Consider the following 18360-nt stretch of genomic DNA (forward strand, 5'->3'; position numbering starts at 1 on the left):
GGTCATGGAACTAGTGGTCATGGAACTAGTGGTCATGGAACTAATGGTCATGGAACTAGTGGTCATGGAACTAATGGTCATGGAACTAGTGGTCATGGAACTAATGGTCATGGAACTAGTGGTCATGGAACTAGTGGTCATGGAACTAGTGGTCATGGAACTAATTGTCATGGAACTAGTGGTCATGGAACTAGTGGTCATGGAACTAATGGTCATGGAACTAGTGGTCATGGAACTAATGGTCATGGAACTAGTGGTCATGGAACTAGTGGTCATTGAGACCGTGAGAAACGTCACGACTATCCTTGGTTAATGAAAGTCAAACCACAACTTCTAAAAAGGAAAGGCCTATTGGTCAGAAATGGCTCCTTGACAAATGTGTTTAATGATGGACAAAATGAAAAGTGGAAGATTCATTATAAATGGTCTGTTTTGTTGATAACTTTTGTGTGCATCAAAATACATCAAATCTTCTATTTGTCCTTGAACCAGCAGAAAGTTTTTGGTCTTCTCTGGTATCGTTGGCATATTTTCCAGCCTGCTCCCCCTCTCATTCCTAGAAGGGCTGACATAATGAGTCAGATGTTATTTTAGAACGACATGTTCTTTCAGAGCCTCAACATGTCAGGGCATGTTATTAAGCCTTATAACCTCCAATAAGTGTTATTAATCCTTTAGAACTTCTAATTAGTACAAATGGAATGGCAAAGGCCATTAACACACATTTGGATTTAGCCTTAATGCCTTAAACCATTAAGTCATTAAAGTTTACGATTAAAGTCAAGTTATCCACTTGCTTCAACGAATGGGATGATTATAGAATTTGTAAAGTAATTGATATTGTGATTAGATTTACTTGATGGGTCTCTGGCGACTGGAAATAATTCTATAATACTAAATCTTACATGATGCCGTCTCATCAGTCTCACAAGTCTCTCACCGGCTTCATTGACTTTGCCAATGAGCAGGGTAGGATAACGTTGAAGAGTTATAAATAGCCACGTAACCATTCAGTTCCAGTTTATACTGAAAGGGGAAGCCGTCTCTCAAATAGCATCCTATTCCCTTTATATTAGGGGACTACCTCCCCATGGGGCTCTTGTCAAAGGTAGTGCACTATATAGGGAGTAGGGTGGCATTTGGGACGAGCCCCCGGGGACTGAAGTTCTGTGCTACCACAGATATGTCCTTGTTATTTGGCTCATGTGTTTTTGTTGGCCTCTGGTGGTTGGGTGTGTACACACTACACTGAGCCACAATGGCAAGCCTGTGAACCTAGAGAGGCTGAGCAGACAGCAGAACACTGAGGCCACTCTCTGAGACCAGGGAACTGCCTGTACCTTGTAGCACAGTCCCCACCTACCTAGATTTTTCTCGTCAACACCACCTCCCATCGCAGGTTCGTATTCACTCGACGCCAAACATAAGAAAACAGACTGAAACAGGGAAGGAATAACTGAACTTGTCCAGTAAGAAACGCTTGTTTTGGTTTTCTGTTGCAAAACGTTTTGCTACAGCGTGCACTAATGAATAGGACCCAAGTCTTATTCCAGTCCTGTATGATATCATGTTGACTAACTTGTAAAGGGCAAGCCCATGTGTAACTCTGTGTTGTTGTATGTGTCAAACTGCTTTGCTTTATCTTGGCCAGGTCGCAGTTGTAAATGAGAACTTGTTCTCAACTAGCCTACCTGGTTAAATAAAGGTGAAATAAAGAAAAAGTTGTATGTAGTCCTGTTTCTCAGGACTGTCCCAGCAGCAATCAGAATGTTCAACAAACAAATGTGATTTAGTCCTTTTTCCACGAAACAATCTGTAATTAGAAAGTATTTGAGATATGCATTACTTTTCACTTCAGCAACCTTTGACATAAATAGGTTGTGAGCAGCACTATGAAAACAGAGCCCTACCTAACCTCCATTCATACAGCTGTTAATGGGCCTGTCAATGCTCTGTGGCAGGTTCAGGTAACTTCCCCAAGCTTCCTAAATAAGACAAAAACTATCAATAAAATACCATTTATTGAAGATCACAGTATGAAAAAAAAAATCATTCAATAATGCAAAAGTATCTTCAGCATTTGGAAATTGTTAAGAGCAAGTTGTCCTCTCTTTTATCGTTCCCGGCAAAAATACTGAAATATAAGACAGCATCTTGAGTAATGCAAAACCAATTTAAATACTAGGCTTGCTGAGCTTCCACATCTTCCAATACAGTATACATTCCACTTCTTTAGCAGTGTATTATCATCATTATCTTATAAAACATGATCATTAGTGTTCCCTGACAGAACTATCTCCCTTTATCTCACTGTTTGGCCAGTTCCCCTTTCACTCAACAATCACATTCCAACTATAGAATTCTAGTTCTATGATTCCAACCTCTAGTTCTATGATTCCAACCTGGCCCTTCCCTCAAACAATCCTAGGGAACCAGTGAGTTGTCGAGCAACCAATGAGAGCAGCAGCTTCTATGGATTGGCACTCCGGTGGGCCTATCATGGCCTCTGGACCAGCTTGCTCTTGCCCTCCTCCTGCTCTGCCAGCTTGAAGTGGGTGTAGGAGAGGATGCCAGCGAGGGTACAGAGGATGCCCAAGCCCTGGTTTAGAGACAGGGGGTCCTGGAAGAGAACATAGCCCCCCAACAGGGTGATGCAGAACTTGAAGTGGCCAAACATGTTGTAGCTGTAGGAGTTCACGGTTAAGGTCAAGTTAAAAAAGAAGGCGCACACAGTGAATTTGAAATTTATCACATACACACCTTTGTAATATTGACCCCAGAGTTATACTAGTTGTCATGGTGATTCCTCACATCATATCTCCTCGCCTCCTTATCAACAATATTGGAGGAGAAGGTCAAAGGTCCCTCCACTCTGACCTTATTCTTCAATGAGTTTTGAGAAGGAGAGATGATGTGAGGAATCGAGGACAGATTAATTGACATTTTTGTGACAGTCCTGTGGTTGACCCTTGACCTCCAGCCAGAACAAAAGGATACGTGACAGCAGAGGTGTTCCCTATGATCCAGTAGATTGACAGGTTGACTAGGAAGGCTATGAGGCCAGATAGCATCACCATGGCCTGGAGGAGAGATACAACAACATGTTAGCATCACCATGGCCTGGAGGAGAGATACAACAACATGTTAGCATCACCATGGCCTGGAGGAGAGATACAACAACATGTTAGCATCACCATGGCCTGGAGGAGAGATACAACAACATGTTAGCATCACCATGGCCTGGAGGAGAGATACAACAACATGTTAGCATCACCATGGCCTGGAGGAGAGATACAACAACATGTTAGCATCACCATGGTCTGGAGGAGAGATACAACAACATGTTAGCATCACCATGGCCTGGAGGAGAGATACAACAACATGTTAGCATCACCATGGCCTGGAGGAGAGATACAACAACATGTTAGCATCACCATGGTCTGGAGGAAAGAGATACAACAACATGTTAGCATCACCATGGCCTGGAGGAGAGATACAACAACATGTTAGCATCACCATGGTCTGGAGGAGAGATACAACAACATGTTAGCATCACCATGGCCTGGAGGAGAGATACAACAACATGTTAGCATCACCATGGCCTGGAGGAGAGATACAACAACATGTTAGCATCACCATGGCCTGGAGGAGAGATACAACAACATGTTAGCATCACCATGGCCTGGAGGAGAGATACAACAACATGTTAGCATCACCATGGCCTGGAGGAAAGAGATACAAGTAACAACAGCACCGTAGCATGTTAGCAGCATTAGCAACATCAGTATTTTACCACTGTTTGTTATAACTAGTCTATCTCCAGGGGGTGGAAGTGGAGGGTTGTAGACCTTAGGGGTCAGAACAACGGTGTTGAAGTGAGCTCCTTTGACCTAGTGGCAGGTTTGGTTGCTGGGCAGACTACTGGCCACACACAGCTGAACATGCTTTGACATGTCCGTAGAGAACTAGTGCTTGTGTGCCTTCAGTGACTCATCTTATATGAGTAATCCATCACAGGATGTAGTCTCTCACTCATTCTGAAGATAAACTGAAAGTATCAAACACCTCTCTCTCGCTCTCAAAATAATTTACATTAACAAAATAAACTATTTGAATATTTAGGCCAAGCCAGGAATTCCCCCAAAGTCTCCCCCTCCTTCTAACCTTGCATGCAAGAGCTGATGGTTTCTCTGGCCCATCTGCTTAGGTCTGGTCTTAAAGTATCTTACCCCAGTCATGCAGTATGAGTCAGGTAGTGGGATTACAACTTCACCATCCCTGAACCAACCAAGGCCACGACATTCATCATGTTCTGAACAGACTCACAATGCTGAGTTCTTCCAAGTATGTTTCCCTGTGTCTCTCAGAGAAAGAGAGGAAACTGTAGAATAACTCTCAGTGACAGAGTTAATGCTGAGTTCTTCCAAGTATACTGCTCAAAAAAATAAAGGGAACACTTAAACAACACATCCTAGATCTGAATGAAAGAAATAATCTTATTAAATACTTTTTTCTTTACATAGTTGAATGTGCTGACAACAAAATCACACAAAAATAATCAATGGAAATCCAATTTATCAACCCATGGAGGTCTGGATTTGGAGTCACACTCAAAATTAAAGTGGAAAACCACACTACAGGCTGATCCAACTTTGATGTAATGTCCTTAAAACAAGTCAAAATGAGGCTCAGTAGTGTGTGTGGCCTCCACGTGCCTGTATGACCTCCCTACAACGCCTAGGCATGCTCCTGATGAGGTGGCGGATGGTCTCCTGAGGGATCTCCTCCCAGACCTGGACTAAAGCATCCGCCAACTCCTGGACAGTCTGTGGTGCAACGTGGCGTTGGTGGATGGAGCGAGACATGATGTCCCAGATGTGCTCAATTGAATTCAGGTCTGGGGAATGGGCGGGCCAGTCCATAGCATCAATGCCTTCCTCTTGCAGAAACTGCTGACACACTCCAGCCACATGAGGTCTAGCATTGTCTTGCATTAGGAGGAACCCAGGGCCAACCGCACCAGCATATGGTCTCACAAGGGGTCTGAGGATCTCATCTCGGTACCTAATGGCAGTCAGGCTACCTCTGGCGAGCACATGGAGGGCTGTGCGGCCCCCCAAAGAAATGCCACCCCACACCATGACCGCCAAACCGGTCATGCTGGAGGATGTTGCAGGCAGCAGAACGTTCTCCACGGCATCTCCAGACTCTGTCACGTCTGTCACGTGCTCAGTGTGAACCTGCTTTCATCTGTGAAGAGCACAGGGCACCAGTGGCGAATTTGCCAATCTTAGTGTTCTCTGGCAAATGCCAAACGTCCTGCACGGTTTTGGGCTGTAAGCACAACCCCCACCTGTGGACGTCGGGCCCTCATACCACCCTCATGGAGTCTGTTTCTGACCGTTTGAGCAGACACATGCACATTTTTGGCCTGCTGGAGGTCATTTTGCAGGGCTCTGGCAGTGCTTCTCCTGCTCCTCCTTGCACAAAGGCGGAGGTAGCGGTCCTGCTACTGGGTTGTTGCCCTCCTACGGCCTCCTCCACGTCTCCTGATGTACTGGCCTGTCTCCTGGTAGCGCCTCCATGCTCTGGACACTACGCTGACAGACACAGCAAACCTTCTTGCCACAGCTCGCATTGATGTGCCATCCTGGATGAGCTGCACTACCTGAGCCACGTGTGTGGGTTGTAGACTCCGTCTCATGCTACCACTAGAGTGAAAGCACCGCCAGCATTCAAAAGTGACCAAAACATCAGCCAGGAAGCATAGGAACTGAGAAGTGGTCTGTGGTCCCCACCTGCAGAACCACTCCTTTATTGGGGGTGTCTTGCTAATTGCCTATAATTTCCACCTGTTGTCTATTCCATTTGCACAACAGCATGTGAAATTTATTGTCAATCAGTGTTGCTTCCTAAGTGGACAGTTTGATTTCACAGAACTGTGATTGACTTGGAGTTACATTGTGTTGTTTAAGTGTTCCCTTTATTTTTTTGAGCAGTGTATGTTTCCCTGTGTGTCTCAGAGAGAGAGAGAGGAAACTGTAGAATAACTCTCAGTGACAGAGTCAATGCTGAGTTCTTCCAAGTATGTTTCCCTGTGTGTCTCAGAGAGAGAGAGGAAACTGTAGAATAACTCTCAGTGACAGAGTTAATGCTGAGTTCTTCCAAGTATGTTTCCCTGTGTGTCTCAGAGAGAGAGAGAGGAAACTGTAGAATAACTCAGTGACAGAGTTAATGCTGAGTTCTGATTAGGTGTACTATCCATTAGCTAACTGATCGGTGGTCTCTCTTTCCCTCCCCCCGTCTCTGTCTCTTACCAGTGCTGGGAAGGACCAGGGTCCGAAGATGCCCCCCTCCCCAGAGAGAGGTTCGAAGAAGGGCACGAGGGAGAGGAGGAAGGCAGAGGACATGGGGGCCTGGTAGTAGAGTAGCTGCATGGAGTTTACCTGGAGCTCATGCTGTTTCACACCTACCCACTGAGATAGAGGGAGGTGGGGGGAGAGAGGGAGGAAGGTGGGGAGGGAGGTGGGGGGAGAGAGGGAGGGAGGTGGGGGGAGAGAGGGAGGAAGGTGGTGGGAGAGAGGGAGGAAGGTGGGGAGGGAGGTGGGGGGGAGAGAGGGGGAGAGAGGGAGAGAGAGAGAGAGAGAGAGAGAGAGAGAGAGAGAGAGAGAGAGAGAGAGAGAGAGAGAGAGAGAGAGAGAGAGAGAGAGATGTATTATCAATCAATTATGAGGCCTGAGATAGTAGTACAATACACCTTGATAATAAGAGGTATGAATAAGGCAAGAAAGTCCACTAAGGTGTTCTAGTGTGGCTGCATCCCAACTAGCACCCTATTTCTTTCAAGTGCTCTACTTTTGACCAGGACTCATAGGGAATAGGGTGCCATTTGGAAGAGAGCCGGTTCACCCATAGACTGTAGTGTTCACCAGGTCCAAGTGCACTTCAAAGCATCACTACTTACCACCTGATAGAGGGAGGTGACGAACACTCCTAGTGTGGCAAAGACCATCCCCAGGAGGTTGAATCTCACATCATAGTAGGAGTTGAGGATCACACCTAATGTTATGGGTACCTAGTAGACAGACACACAGGAAGTCACATCACCTAACATTATGGACACCTAGTAGACAGACACACAGGAAGTCACATCACCTAACGTTATGGACAACTAGTAGACAGACACACAGGAAGTCACATCACCTAACGTTATGTGTACCTAGTAGACAGACACACAGGAACACACATCACCTAACATTATGGATACCTAGTAGACAGACACACAGGAAGTCACATCACCTAACGTTATGGACACCTAGTAGACAGACACACAGGAACACACATCACCTAACATTATGGATACCTAGTAGACAGACACACAGGAAGTCACATCACCTAACGTTATGGACACCTAGTAGACAGACACACAGGAAGTCACATCACCTAACGTTATGTGTACCTAGTAGACAGACACACAGGAACACACATCACCTAACATTATGGATACCTAGTAGACAGACACACAGGAAGTCACATCACCTAACGTTATGTGTACCTAGTAGACAGACACACAGGAACACACATCACCTAACATTATGGATACCTAGTAGACAGACACACAGGAAGTCACATCACCTAACGTTATGGACACCTAGTAGACAGACACACAGGAAGTCACATCACCTAACATTATGGACACCTAGTAGACAGACACACATCACCTAACGTTATGGACAACTAGTAGACAGACACACAGGAAGTCACATCACCTAACGTTATGGGTACCTAGTAGACAGACACACAGGAAGTCACATCACCTAACGTTATGGACAACTAGTAGACAGACACACATCACCTAACGTTATGGACACCTAGTAGACAGACACACAGGAAGTCACATCACCTAACATTACGGACACCTAGTAGACAGACATACAGGAAGTCACATCACCTAACATTATGGACACCTAGTAGACAGACACACATCACCTAACGTTATGGACACCTAGTAGACAGACACACAGGAAGTCACATCACCTAACATTACGGACACCTAGTAGACAGACATACAGGAAGTCACATCACCTAACATTATGGACAACTAGTAGACAGACACACAGGAAGTCACATCACCTAACGTTATGGACACCTAGTAGACAGACACACAGGAAGTCACATCACCTAACATTATGGACACCTAGTAGACAGACATACAGGAAGTCACATCACCTTACGTTATGGACAACTAGTAGACAGACACACAGGAAGTCACATCACCTAACATTATGGACACCTAGTAGACAGACATACAGGAACACACATCACCTAACATTATGGACACCTAGTAGACAGACACACATCACCTAACGTTATGGACACCTAGTAGACAGACACACAGGAAGTCACATCACCTAACATTATGGACACCTAGTAGACAGACACACAGGAAGTCACATCACCTAACATTATGGACACCTAGTAGACAGACACACATCACCTAACGTTATGGACACCTAGTAGACAGACACACAGGAAGTCACATCACCTAACATTATGGACACCTAGTAGACAGACACACAGGAAGTCACATCACCTAACATTATGGACACCTAGTAGACAGACACACATCACCTAACGTTATGGACACCTAGTAGACAGACACACATCACCTAACGTTATGGACACCTAGTAGACAGACACACAGGAAGTCACATCACCTAACATTATGGGTACCTAGTAGACAGACACACATCACCTAATGTTATGGACAACTAGTAGACAGACACACATCACCTAACATTATGGACACCTAGTAGACAGACACACATCACCTAACATTATGGACAACTAGTAGACAGACACACATCACCTAACGTTATGGACACCTAGTAGACAGACACACATCACCTAACATTATGGACACCTAGTAGACAGACACACATCACCTAACGTTATGGACACCTAGTAGACAGGCACACAGGAAGTCACATCACCTAACGTTATGGACACCTAGTAGACAGACACACATCACCTAACGTTATGGACACCTAGTAGACAGACACACATCACCTAACGTTATGGACACCTAAACTCAGCAAAAAAATAAACGTCCTCTCACTGTCAACTGCGTTTATTTTCAGCAAACTTAACATGTGTAAATATTTGTATGAACATAACAAGATTCAACAACTGAGACATAAACTGAACAAGTTCCACAGACATGTGACTAACAGAAATGTAATAATATGTCCCTGAACAAAGGGGGAGTCAAAATCAAAAGTAACAGTCAGTATCTGGTGTGGCCACCAGCTGCATTAAGTACTGCAGTGCATCTCCTCCTCATGGACTGCACCAGATTTGCCAGTTCTTGCTGTGAGATGTTACCCCACTCTTCCACCAAGGCACCTGCAAGTTCCCGGACATTTCTGGAGGGAATGGCCCTAGCCCTCACCCTCCGATCCAACAGGTCCCAAACGTGCTCATTGGGATTGAGATCCGGGCTCTTCGCTGGCCATGGCAGAACACTGACATTCCTGTCTTGCAGGAAATCATGCACAGAACGAGCAGTATGGCTGGTGACATTGTCATGCTGGAGGGTAATGTCAGGATGAGCCTGCAGGAGGGGTACCACATGAGGGAGGAGGATGTCTTCCCTGTAACGCACAGCGTTGAGATTGCCTGCAATGACAACAAGCTCAGTCCGATGATGCTGTGACACACCGCCCCAGACCATGACGGACCCTCCACCTCCAAATTGATCCCGCTCCAGAGTACAGGCCTCGGTGTAACGCTCATTCCTTTGACGATAAATGTGAATCCGACCATCACCCCTGGTGAGACAAAACCACGACTTGTCAGTGAAGAGGTGGGTTTGTATGAACCCAGCGATGGATCCATTTTTCATTTGGAAGAGTCAGCTTTTTAAACCAACATGGCTCAGTTTAAATTGTTTTTACATTGTAGTAAAACAAAATCTCATTTGATATGCGTTTTGACATAAAATTACTACATTCTGTAGCAATGAATGTTTTTTGTGCCCATAGGCGACGTTGTTGCCGGTGATGTCTGGTGAGGACCTGCCTTACAACAGGCCTACAAGCCCTCAGTCCAGCCTCTCTCAGCCTATTGCAGACAGTCTGAGCACTGATGGAGGGATTGTGTGTTCCTGGTGTAACTCGGGCAGTTGTTGTTGCCATCCTGTACCTGTCCCGCAGGTGTGATGTTCGGATGTACCGATCCTGTGCAGGTGTTGTTACACGTGGTCTGCCACTGCGAGGACGTTCAGCTGTCCGTCCTGTCTCCCTGTAGCGCTGTCTTAGGCGTCTCACAGTACGGACATTGCAATTTATTTCCCTGGCCACATCTGCAGTCCTCATGCCTCCTTGCAGCATGCCTAAGGCATGTTCACGCAGATGAGCAGGGACCCTGGGTGTTTTTCAGTGAGATGCAGGGCCTTAGACCGCTGCACCACTCAGGAGCCCTGGTTCAAAGGGGTATTTCAGGATGTTGTCAACGATGCCCTTTAACTACTTCCCCAGAGTCAGATGAACTAGTGGAAACCATTTCTATGTCTTAATGCGCGCAGTTTGAAGGAAGTTTCTAACTAGCATTAGCGTAATGACTAGAAGTCTATGGATATCTGCTAGCATGCTAGTAGGCGTAATGACTAGAAGTCTATGGATATCTGCTAGCATGCTAGTAGGTGTAATGACTAGAAGTCTATGGATATCTGCTAACATGCTAGTAGGTGTAATGACTAGAAGTCTATGGATATCTGCTAGCATGCTAGTAGGTGTAATGACTAGAAGTCTATGGATATCTGCTAGCATGCTAGTAGGTGTAATGACTAGAAGTCTATGGATATCTGCTAGCATGCTAGTAGGCGTAATGACTAGAAGTCTATGGATATCTACTAGCATGCTAGTAGGTGTAATGACTAGAAGTCTATGGACATCTGCTAGCATCCTAGTAGGCGTAATGACTAGAAGTCTATGGATATCTGCTAGCATGCTAGTAGGTGTAATGACTAGAAGTCTATGGATATCTGCTAGCATGCTAGTAGGTGTAATGACTAGAAGTCTATGGATATCTGCTAGCATGTTAGTAGGTGTAATGACTAGAAGTCTATGGATATCTGCTAGCATGCTAGTAGGTGTAATGACTAGAAGTCTATGGATATCTGCTAGCATGCTAGTAGGTGTAATGACTAGAAGTCTATGGATATCTACTAGCATGCTAGTAGGTGTAATGACTAGAAGTCTATGGATATCTGCTAGCATGCTAGTAGGTGTAATGACTAGAAGTCTATGGATATCTACTAGCATGCTAGTAGGCGTAATGACTAGAAGTCTATGGATATCTGCTAGCATGCTAGTAGGCGTAATGACTAGAAGTCTATGGATATCTGCTAGCATGCTAGTAGGTGTAATGACTAGAAGTCTATGGATATCTGCTAGCATGCTAGTAGGTGTAATGACTAGAAGTCTATGGATATCTGCTTGTGAAAGTACCTCCAACGTCCTTCATACTGGACAGAGAGATTGTATGACTTTGCCGGCTAGTGACCACTCTGCAAAGCTGCCTCCAGTACATGAATCATCAATGTAGAGCGTAATCACTGTACAGTTTTGTGGGAATGACATTGGAACTACGAAACATATTTTAATTTAGCTGTGATTATATTACCACTTTCTGGGTGGAGTTATAGGATTTATTATTTTCAAAGAATATTAATATTGCCAATTTCACATATAAATTACGTCAAATTTGGTTTATTCCAAGATAATGAATTCAATTTCCTGGTCAATAATTTAATTGTTTTATTGAAATTCTTTATACACAAACGCAGATTTATGAAGGCTACTATACCACCTTATTTATTTTTTGAAAGAGAGCTTGATCTTTTTTTGTTGCAATCATTAAGATTAAAAATAAACATGCCCTGAAACTCACTACTACATTTGAAACATACATGATATGCATCATTTAATGTATACAAGACCTCTGTTTGTAAAAGTTAGTTTTTCTTAAAACTTGTGTGCTTGTTTGTGTATAATTCAACTTCGGAATGTTTGCACAATTAGAAAAGTATTTTATATTAAAAATAAAAAGGTGTAATCTAAATGCCAATCTGCCATTCTGTATGGAATGCTAGATACTTTGCAGCAGGCAGCAGCATTTGTACATTGCAAACCCCCCTACCTCCTACCTACCAAAGTCAACTTGATCTTGGTGGAGAATGTCTTCTTGTAGTACATTGTCTGTATGACAATGATCACAGGAGTTGTCATCACTTTGGCCAGCTGGTAAGTACCGATGGTGTTGTTTTGTAAAGACAGATTGGTGAAAGCCACGAAGCCACAGAAGCTTAGAGCGAGCCAGATAATTTTGGTGGGTTGGAGACTCTTTGGCGCAAATATGTCCATCTTCTGGCATACCCATAGTCCAAGCCATGTCACAACGAAATGGATCAGAGTTAGAGTCATGTTTGGGAAGCCATAGTGAACATAGATCCATTTGTTGATGAAAACGATGCATATCGATGATAGCAAGTTGGCCAATAATCCAATGACGAGGCGGCTGTTCGAGAAAAGGTCTGACAGTCGGTTAGCCATGGTCGTCTTGATAACCGTCCTGTACAATCTACATACAGGTTTCAGTAGTACTGTATAGTATGAAGCTAGCTAGCTAATGTAAACCAGCCAAAATGTCTACCCTCTGCCACACATCAGGGAAAGTTGCGGGGGTCTCTCCAGGCTTCGACACTACCGACTGATCGGGCATACATCCCCTTCCGTAAACATTTACCGGTCCTATACAGTGGCATTACATTCTATAGTGTTCCGGTCCTGCATGTACAGTTGTACAACGCTTTCATACTTTTCATACCATCGCATGTGGATCATACAGAAAGGGAGCCTGGTTGCAACTTAACGGGAGTAGTGACGTCAGATGACGCGACCTTTACTTCCGTGTTCTGCAGAGAGAAGCAGCCACGTCAGAGTCCTACAGCGCCTACCCATGGACACCATGTCTTCTCCACCTGTACAAGCTGTCTCAAACCTTCCTTATACTCTTCTAGAGTCAGATACATATTTGCATCCTGCCTGTTCATGGCCCAAAGACAAACAATATTTCAGTCAAGTCACTTTTATTGTATACAAAATGCAGAAAATCATTCACTCCATGACTTAAATTTGGCAACAAAAAAAACTAGATGATAAAAAAAGAAACAAAATGTCCGGGTGGGGTGTATCTATGGTTGGATCTCGTACCCCAGCGGGTCCAGACCCTTATCCAATAAGAGAAGAGACGACTCCCTCATCTTCTGAAGGAACTTCCTCAGCTCATCCTTGGAGAACACCTGAAAGAGAGCGAGAGACCGAGAGAGAGAGAACATAGTTATCAAAAAGAAGAAGAGGATGATGGGAAAGTAGACGAGTGATAAGAGGAGAAAGCAACACAGTGACAGCGGGAGAGATGCTGTAAGATAGTGTGTTGAGCTCTAATGTTGAAGTGCTTCTACACCTGCATTGCTTTCTGTTTGGGGTTTTAGGCTGGGGGTTTCTGTACAGCACTTTGTGACATCAGCTGATGTAAGAATGGCTTTATAAATACATTTGATTGAAGTCGTTAGGCCAGGCTCACACTCAACCTCCGGTCTACCCAGAGATCCAGCTTGACTGGTGGTGCATTTCAATAGTCTAAAGTGGGCTCCTCTCCTCGTCTCATTGCCTTCATCAGTACTGATGTGAAAGAACTGGACAGGTGCCAGATGAAGGAGGAGAGGAAGCCACACTAGACTATTAGGTGAATGTCAATAGTGTTTCCTTAAAGCCACACTAGACTATTAGGTGAATGTCAATAGTGTTTCCTTAAAGCCACACTAGACTATTAGGTGAATGTCAATAGTGTTTCCTTAAAGCCACACTAGACTATTAGGTGAATGTCAAGAGTGTTTCCTTAAAGCCACACTAGACTATTAGGTGAATGTCAAGAGTGTTTCCTTAAAGCCACACTAGACTATTAGGTGAATGTCAAGAGTGTTTCCTTAAAGCCACACTAGACTATTAGGTGAATGTCAAGAGTGTTTCCTTAAAGCCACACTAGACTATTAGGTGAAAGTCAAGAGTGTTTCCTTAAAGCCACACTAGACTATTAGGTGAAAGTCAAGAGTGTTTCCTTAAAGCCACAGTAGACTTGAGAAGCACCTCAGAGCAGAGTAGTCGCAGATCGTAGCAGACGAAGGACAGGAGACAGGAGAGAGAAGAGGATGCCCTCAGCCCAGGTCAGACTCCAGTACAGACCATGGAAATATCATGTCTAAACTACAGTACAGACCATGGAAATATCATTTCTAAACTCCAGACCATGGAAATATCATTTCTAAACTCCACTACAGACCATGGAAATATCATTTCTAAACTCCAGACCTCGTAGAGACGGTGTTGGTCTGAGGCGATGACGTCAGCCAGTCTGAGACTCTCCTGGTGACGTTGTGTTCTCTGCAGTACTGTCTGCAACAGGAAGGACATCATGGGCAGACAGAGTCTACGGAGCAGCACCATCTGGTGACCTCTCTCTGGGTCCTCCTCCGTATCCTGGAATAGAAGGACAGTGGTAGAAGTAACCTGTACCTAGAAAGAACACAGTGGTACTGGAGACAGAGAGCTAATACAGCCTCAAATGCTAACCCAGCGCCCTCATACCACCAACTGTCAGTTACTACCATTAATAGTCAGCTACAGACAGACCTCTCTGACGTCGACCATCCAGCCTCCGTCCACAAACAGCAGGACGTTGTAGATTCTCTCCTTCACGTCTTCAGTCAGAGCCTCCAGACGGCCGGTCCAGCTGTCATGTTCCAGCTACAGGAGAGGTCATTTACACACATTTTTACTTTTTTCTGGTCAATTACGCTAAATAATATTGTTGGCATTAGCGTTCTTCATCTGATCCAGGAACAGCTACACTAAACAAATTAAACACCTCACCTGTTCTACCATAACACAGAGACTGATCTAGGAACAGCTACACTAAACACCTCACCTGTTCTACCATAACACAGAGACTGATCTAGGAACAGCTACACTAAACAAATTAAACACCTCACCTGTTCTACCATAACACAGAGACTGATCTAGGAACAGCTACACTAAACACCTCACCTGTTCTACCATAACACAGAGACTGATCTAGGAACAGCTACACTAAACACCTCACCTGTTCTACCATAACACAGAGACTGATCTAGGAACAGCTACACTAAACACCTCACCTGTTCTACCGTAACACAGAGACTGATCTAGGAACAGCTACACTAAACACCTCACCTGTTCTCCCATAACACAGAGACTGATCTAGGAACAGCTACACTAAACAAATTAAACACCTCACCTGTTCTACCATAACACAGAGACTGATCTAGGATCAGACTGTACTGTGTATCTGGTACCCTATCCCCTACATAGTAAACTCATTTTGGCCTGGGCCTCCTATAGAGCACTAGTTTTAACCATAACCCTATGGTGCACTACATAGGGAACAGGGTGTATTGGGTAACCCTATGATGCACTACATAGGGAACAGGGTGTATTGGGTAACCCTATGATGCACTACATAGGGAACAGGGTGTATTGGGTAACCCTATGGTGCACTACATAGGGAATAGAGTGTATTGGGTAACCCTATGGTGCACTACATAGGGAACAGGGTGTATTGGGTAACCCTATGATGCACTACATAGGGAACAGGGTGTATTGGGTACCTGGTACTCGTTCTCCTTCATCTCGTAGGCCACCTTCTCAGTGAACTTGGCCTGGGCCGGCAGGCTGGGCTTCTGAGGGGGGGAGTTCATGTGATGGAACCACTCATTAAACGCCTCATGAGCTTCCTGGGGAGGGGAGGGGGGGGGGGGGGAGGGGAGGGGGGAAGACACACCACTTATACAACTACAGGAGACCTCTCTAAAAACATTCAATATACAGTGGAGCCAATCACAGCGCTTTGAGAGCTTGTCCCCTCACCAGGTAAGCGCGGACACACAGGTGTTCCCTGATGGCGTTCTCATCCTCCGCGGGAAGGGGCGTGTCCAGGCCTAGCTCCTCCCACTGGCGGTATATCTCCCTCATGGAGTCCTCGGGGACCTTAGCGAACACCACCTTAGCTGCATGGTGTTTCTTACAGGCTGGAGGAGACGGCAGAGAGGACAGAGAACAATGGATCAACAGCCTGGTTGAAAAACAAGGAGAGCCAATACAATGTCTATGTGTGGGAGAACAACGATCTGTTTCAGAAGCTTGTGTGTAACGTACCCAGGAACTTCCTCATGATGGCGTTGCTCTGTTTGAGGGCCTCAGCTCTCTGGGCGGGGTCAAACACCAGCCAATCAATCACATCGATCTTCCTCTGGTCCTCCTGGGGGGGGATACAGGGTTAACATGACCACATGGTGTGTGTGTTTCTCCTTCGTACCGCTGAGATGACGGTGTCCAGTGTGTGTGTGTGTGTGTGTGTGTGTGTTTAATACCGCTGAGGTGCCAGTGTGTGTGTTTCATACCGCTGAGGTGCCAGTGTCCAGTGTGTGTGTGTTTCATACCGCTGAGGTGCCAGTGTCCAGTGTGTGTGTGTTTCATACTGCTGAGGTGCCAGTGTCCAGTGTGTGTGTGTGTGTGTGTGTGTGTGTGTTTCATACCGCTGAGGTGCCAGTGTGTGTGTGTGTGTGTGTGTGTGTGTGTGTGTGTGTTTCATACCGCTGAGGTGCCAGTGTGTGTGTGTGTGTGTGTGTGTGTGTGTTTCATACCGCTGAGGTGCCAGTGTCCAGTGCAGGGGTGAGGTCATGATGAGCGAACTCCTCAGTGTCTCTCTCTCTGATGTTCTCCACCACCATCTTAGTGACCGCTGCCACGTCCAGACCTGACCACAACACAACAGGACAGTTAGATACCTGTACCTTTAAAAGACCGCTGCCACGTCCAGACCTGACCACAACACAACAGTTAGATACCTGTACCTTTAAAAGACCGCTGCCACGCCCAGACCTGACCACAACACAACAGGACAGTTAGATACCTGTACCTTTAAAAGACTGCTGCCACGTCCAGACCTGACCACAACACAACAGTTAGATACCTGTACCTTTAAACATTTGCAATATGCTCTGCAATTTCCTGGTTGCTAAAATTAAAATAGTTCACCTAATTTCAGTTTATAGGACAAAATAAGTATGTATACTGTAGAGAATGATTGTAGCATCTAAACCACTGAAATATATTATCAATAACCAAAAAATATTGTATTTTCAGCTGTTTGAAACTGGTGCACAACACCTATAAAGACAAAAAAATGAAACTTATGAACGGGAAGCATAGAAATAGCACACATATATATATACACACACACACACACACACACACACACACACACACACACACACACATATATATATATATATATATATATACACACACACACATATATACACACACACACACACACATACATATACATATATATATATATATATATATGGACTGTAGGGTTTTCCCACCTTCCTACAGTCCATAGCTGCAGAAAAGAGAACATCTGCATGGCCTATTTTAATATAGTTACAAACCTCATTGAATTGGCGGCTGTAGAATCTCAGAGGAATGTCAGACTGTGTGACTCTGTAGCTTCACACTAAGGGTTGTCAAACATCTGGCCCACGGGCCCATTCAACCCTCGCTGGAGTATTTATCATGTGGTTTTGGTTTTTATGTTTTATGGGGGTGGATATAAACGATCTTAAATAGACATTGAAATTACTAAAACCAAATATATATATTTTTTTTTAAATGTAGAAATGAAATTGAACCTACATTAATAGTCTCTTCACTCTGACCAGCTAGATAACAGTCATTAATAGTCTCTTCACTCTGTCCAGCTTGATAACAGTCATTTATAGTCTCTTCACTCTGACCAGCTAGATAAGTCATTTATAGTCTCTTCACTCTGTCCAGCTTGATAACAGTCATTTATAGTCTCTTCACTCTGTCCAGCTAGATAAGTCATTTATAGTCTATTCACTCTGACCAGCTAGATAAGTCATTTATAGTCTCTTCACTCTGACCAGCTAGATAACAGTCATTTATAGTCTCTTCACTCTGTCCAGCTAGATAACAGTCATTTATAGTCTTCACTCTGACCAGCTAGATAACAGCCATTTATAGTCTTCACTCTGACCAGCTAGATAACAGTCATTTATAGTCTCTTCACTCTGTCCAGCTTGATAACAGTCATTTATAGTCTCTTCACTCTGACCAGCTTGATAACAGTCATTTATAGTCTCTTCACTCTGACCAGCTAGATAACAGTCATTTA

General features: G+C 44.5%; 2 protein-coding genes across 4 annotated transcripts in view; both read right to left on the reverse strand.

Annotated features, from left to right (window-relative positions):
• Positions 1-2002: 2002 nt before the first annotated feature.
• LOC115182073 (solute carrier family 35 member E3) lies at positions 2003-12940 on the reverse strand. Of its 2 annotated transcripts, XM_029743723.1 has the most exons (6): positions 12213-12939; positions 7770-7785; positions 6965-7059; positions 6318-6476; positions 2998-3080; positions 2003-2684 (listed from the first exon to the last, which is right to left on the reverse strand). In XM_029743723.1, exons 1-6 carry the CDS (start codon positions 12612-12614, stop codon positions 2498-2500), a joined length of 942 nt encoding a protein of 313 aa, XP_029599583.1. In that variant the 5' UTR covers positions 12615-12939; the 3' UTR covers positions 2003-2497. The 2 variants fall into 2 exon arrangements, with proteins under 2 accessions (XP_029599583.1, XP_029599584.1); XM_029743724.1 differs by lacking the exon at positions 7770-7785 and having other exon boundaries at positions 6965-7075; positions 12213-12940.
• Positions 12941-13133: 193 nt separating this feature from the next.
• The window catches only part of LOC115182072 (nuclear pore complex protein Nup107-like), a 30163-nt gene continuing 24936 nt past the window's right edge, over positions 13134-18360 (reverse strand). The window contains exons 20-26 of one of the 2 annotated variants that reach the window (XM_029743722.1): positions 16802-16914; positions 16314-16416; positions 16026-16186; positions 15767-15892; positions 14754-14867; positions 14433-14600; positions 13134-13363 (exon numbers count right to left, since the gene is read on the reverse strand). In XM_029743722.1, coding sequence (XP_029599582.1) covers positions 13256-13363; positions 14433-14600; positions 14754-14867; positions 15767-15892; positions 16026-16186; positions 16314-16416; positions 16802-16914 — 893 coding nt within the window. In that variant the 3' untranslated portion in view covers positions 13134-13255. The remainder of the gene's footprint in view (positions 13364-14432; positions 14601-14753; positions 14868-15766; positions 15893-16025; positions 16187-16313; positions 16417-16801; positions 16915-18360) is intronic. The other variant, XM_029743721.1, reaches the window with a different exon arrangement.

This window comes from Salmo trutta, unplaced genomic scaffold, assembly GCF_901001165.1.
Source record: "Salmo trutta unplaced genomic scaffold, fSalTru1.1, whole genome shotgun sequence".
Classification (NCBI taxonomy): domain Eukaryota; kingdom Metazoa; phylum Chordata; class Actinopteri; order Salmoniformes; family Salmonidae; genus Salmo; species Salmo trutta.

Bases quoted from the DNA above. Each gene is read 5' to 3' on its own strand.
- LOC115182073 (XM_029743724.1), bottom strand. From the start codon at position 12,614: ATGGCTAACCGACTGTCAGACCTTTTCTCGAACAGCCGCCTCGTCATT. The intron at 3,081-6,317 runs GTAAGAGACAGA...TCTCTCCTCCAG, and splicing joins CCTGGTCCTTCCCAGCACTG to GCCATGGTGATGCTATCTGG. The intron at 2,685-2,997 runs GTATCCTTTTGT...GAACTCCTACAG, and splicing joins GGGAACACCTCTGCTGTCAC to CTACAACATGTTTGGCCACT.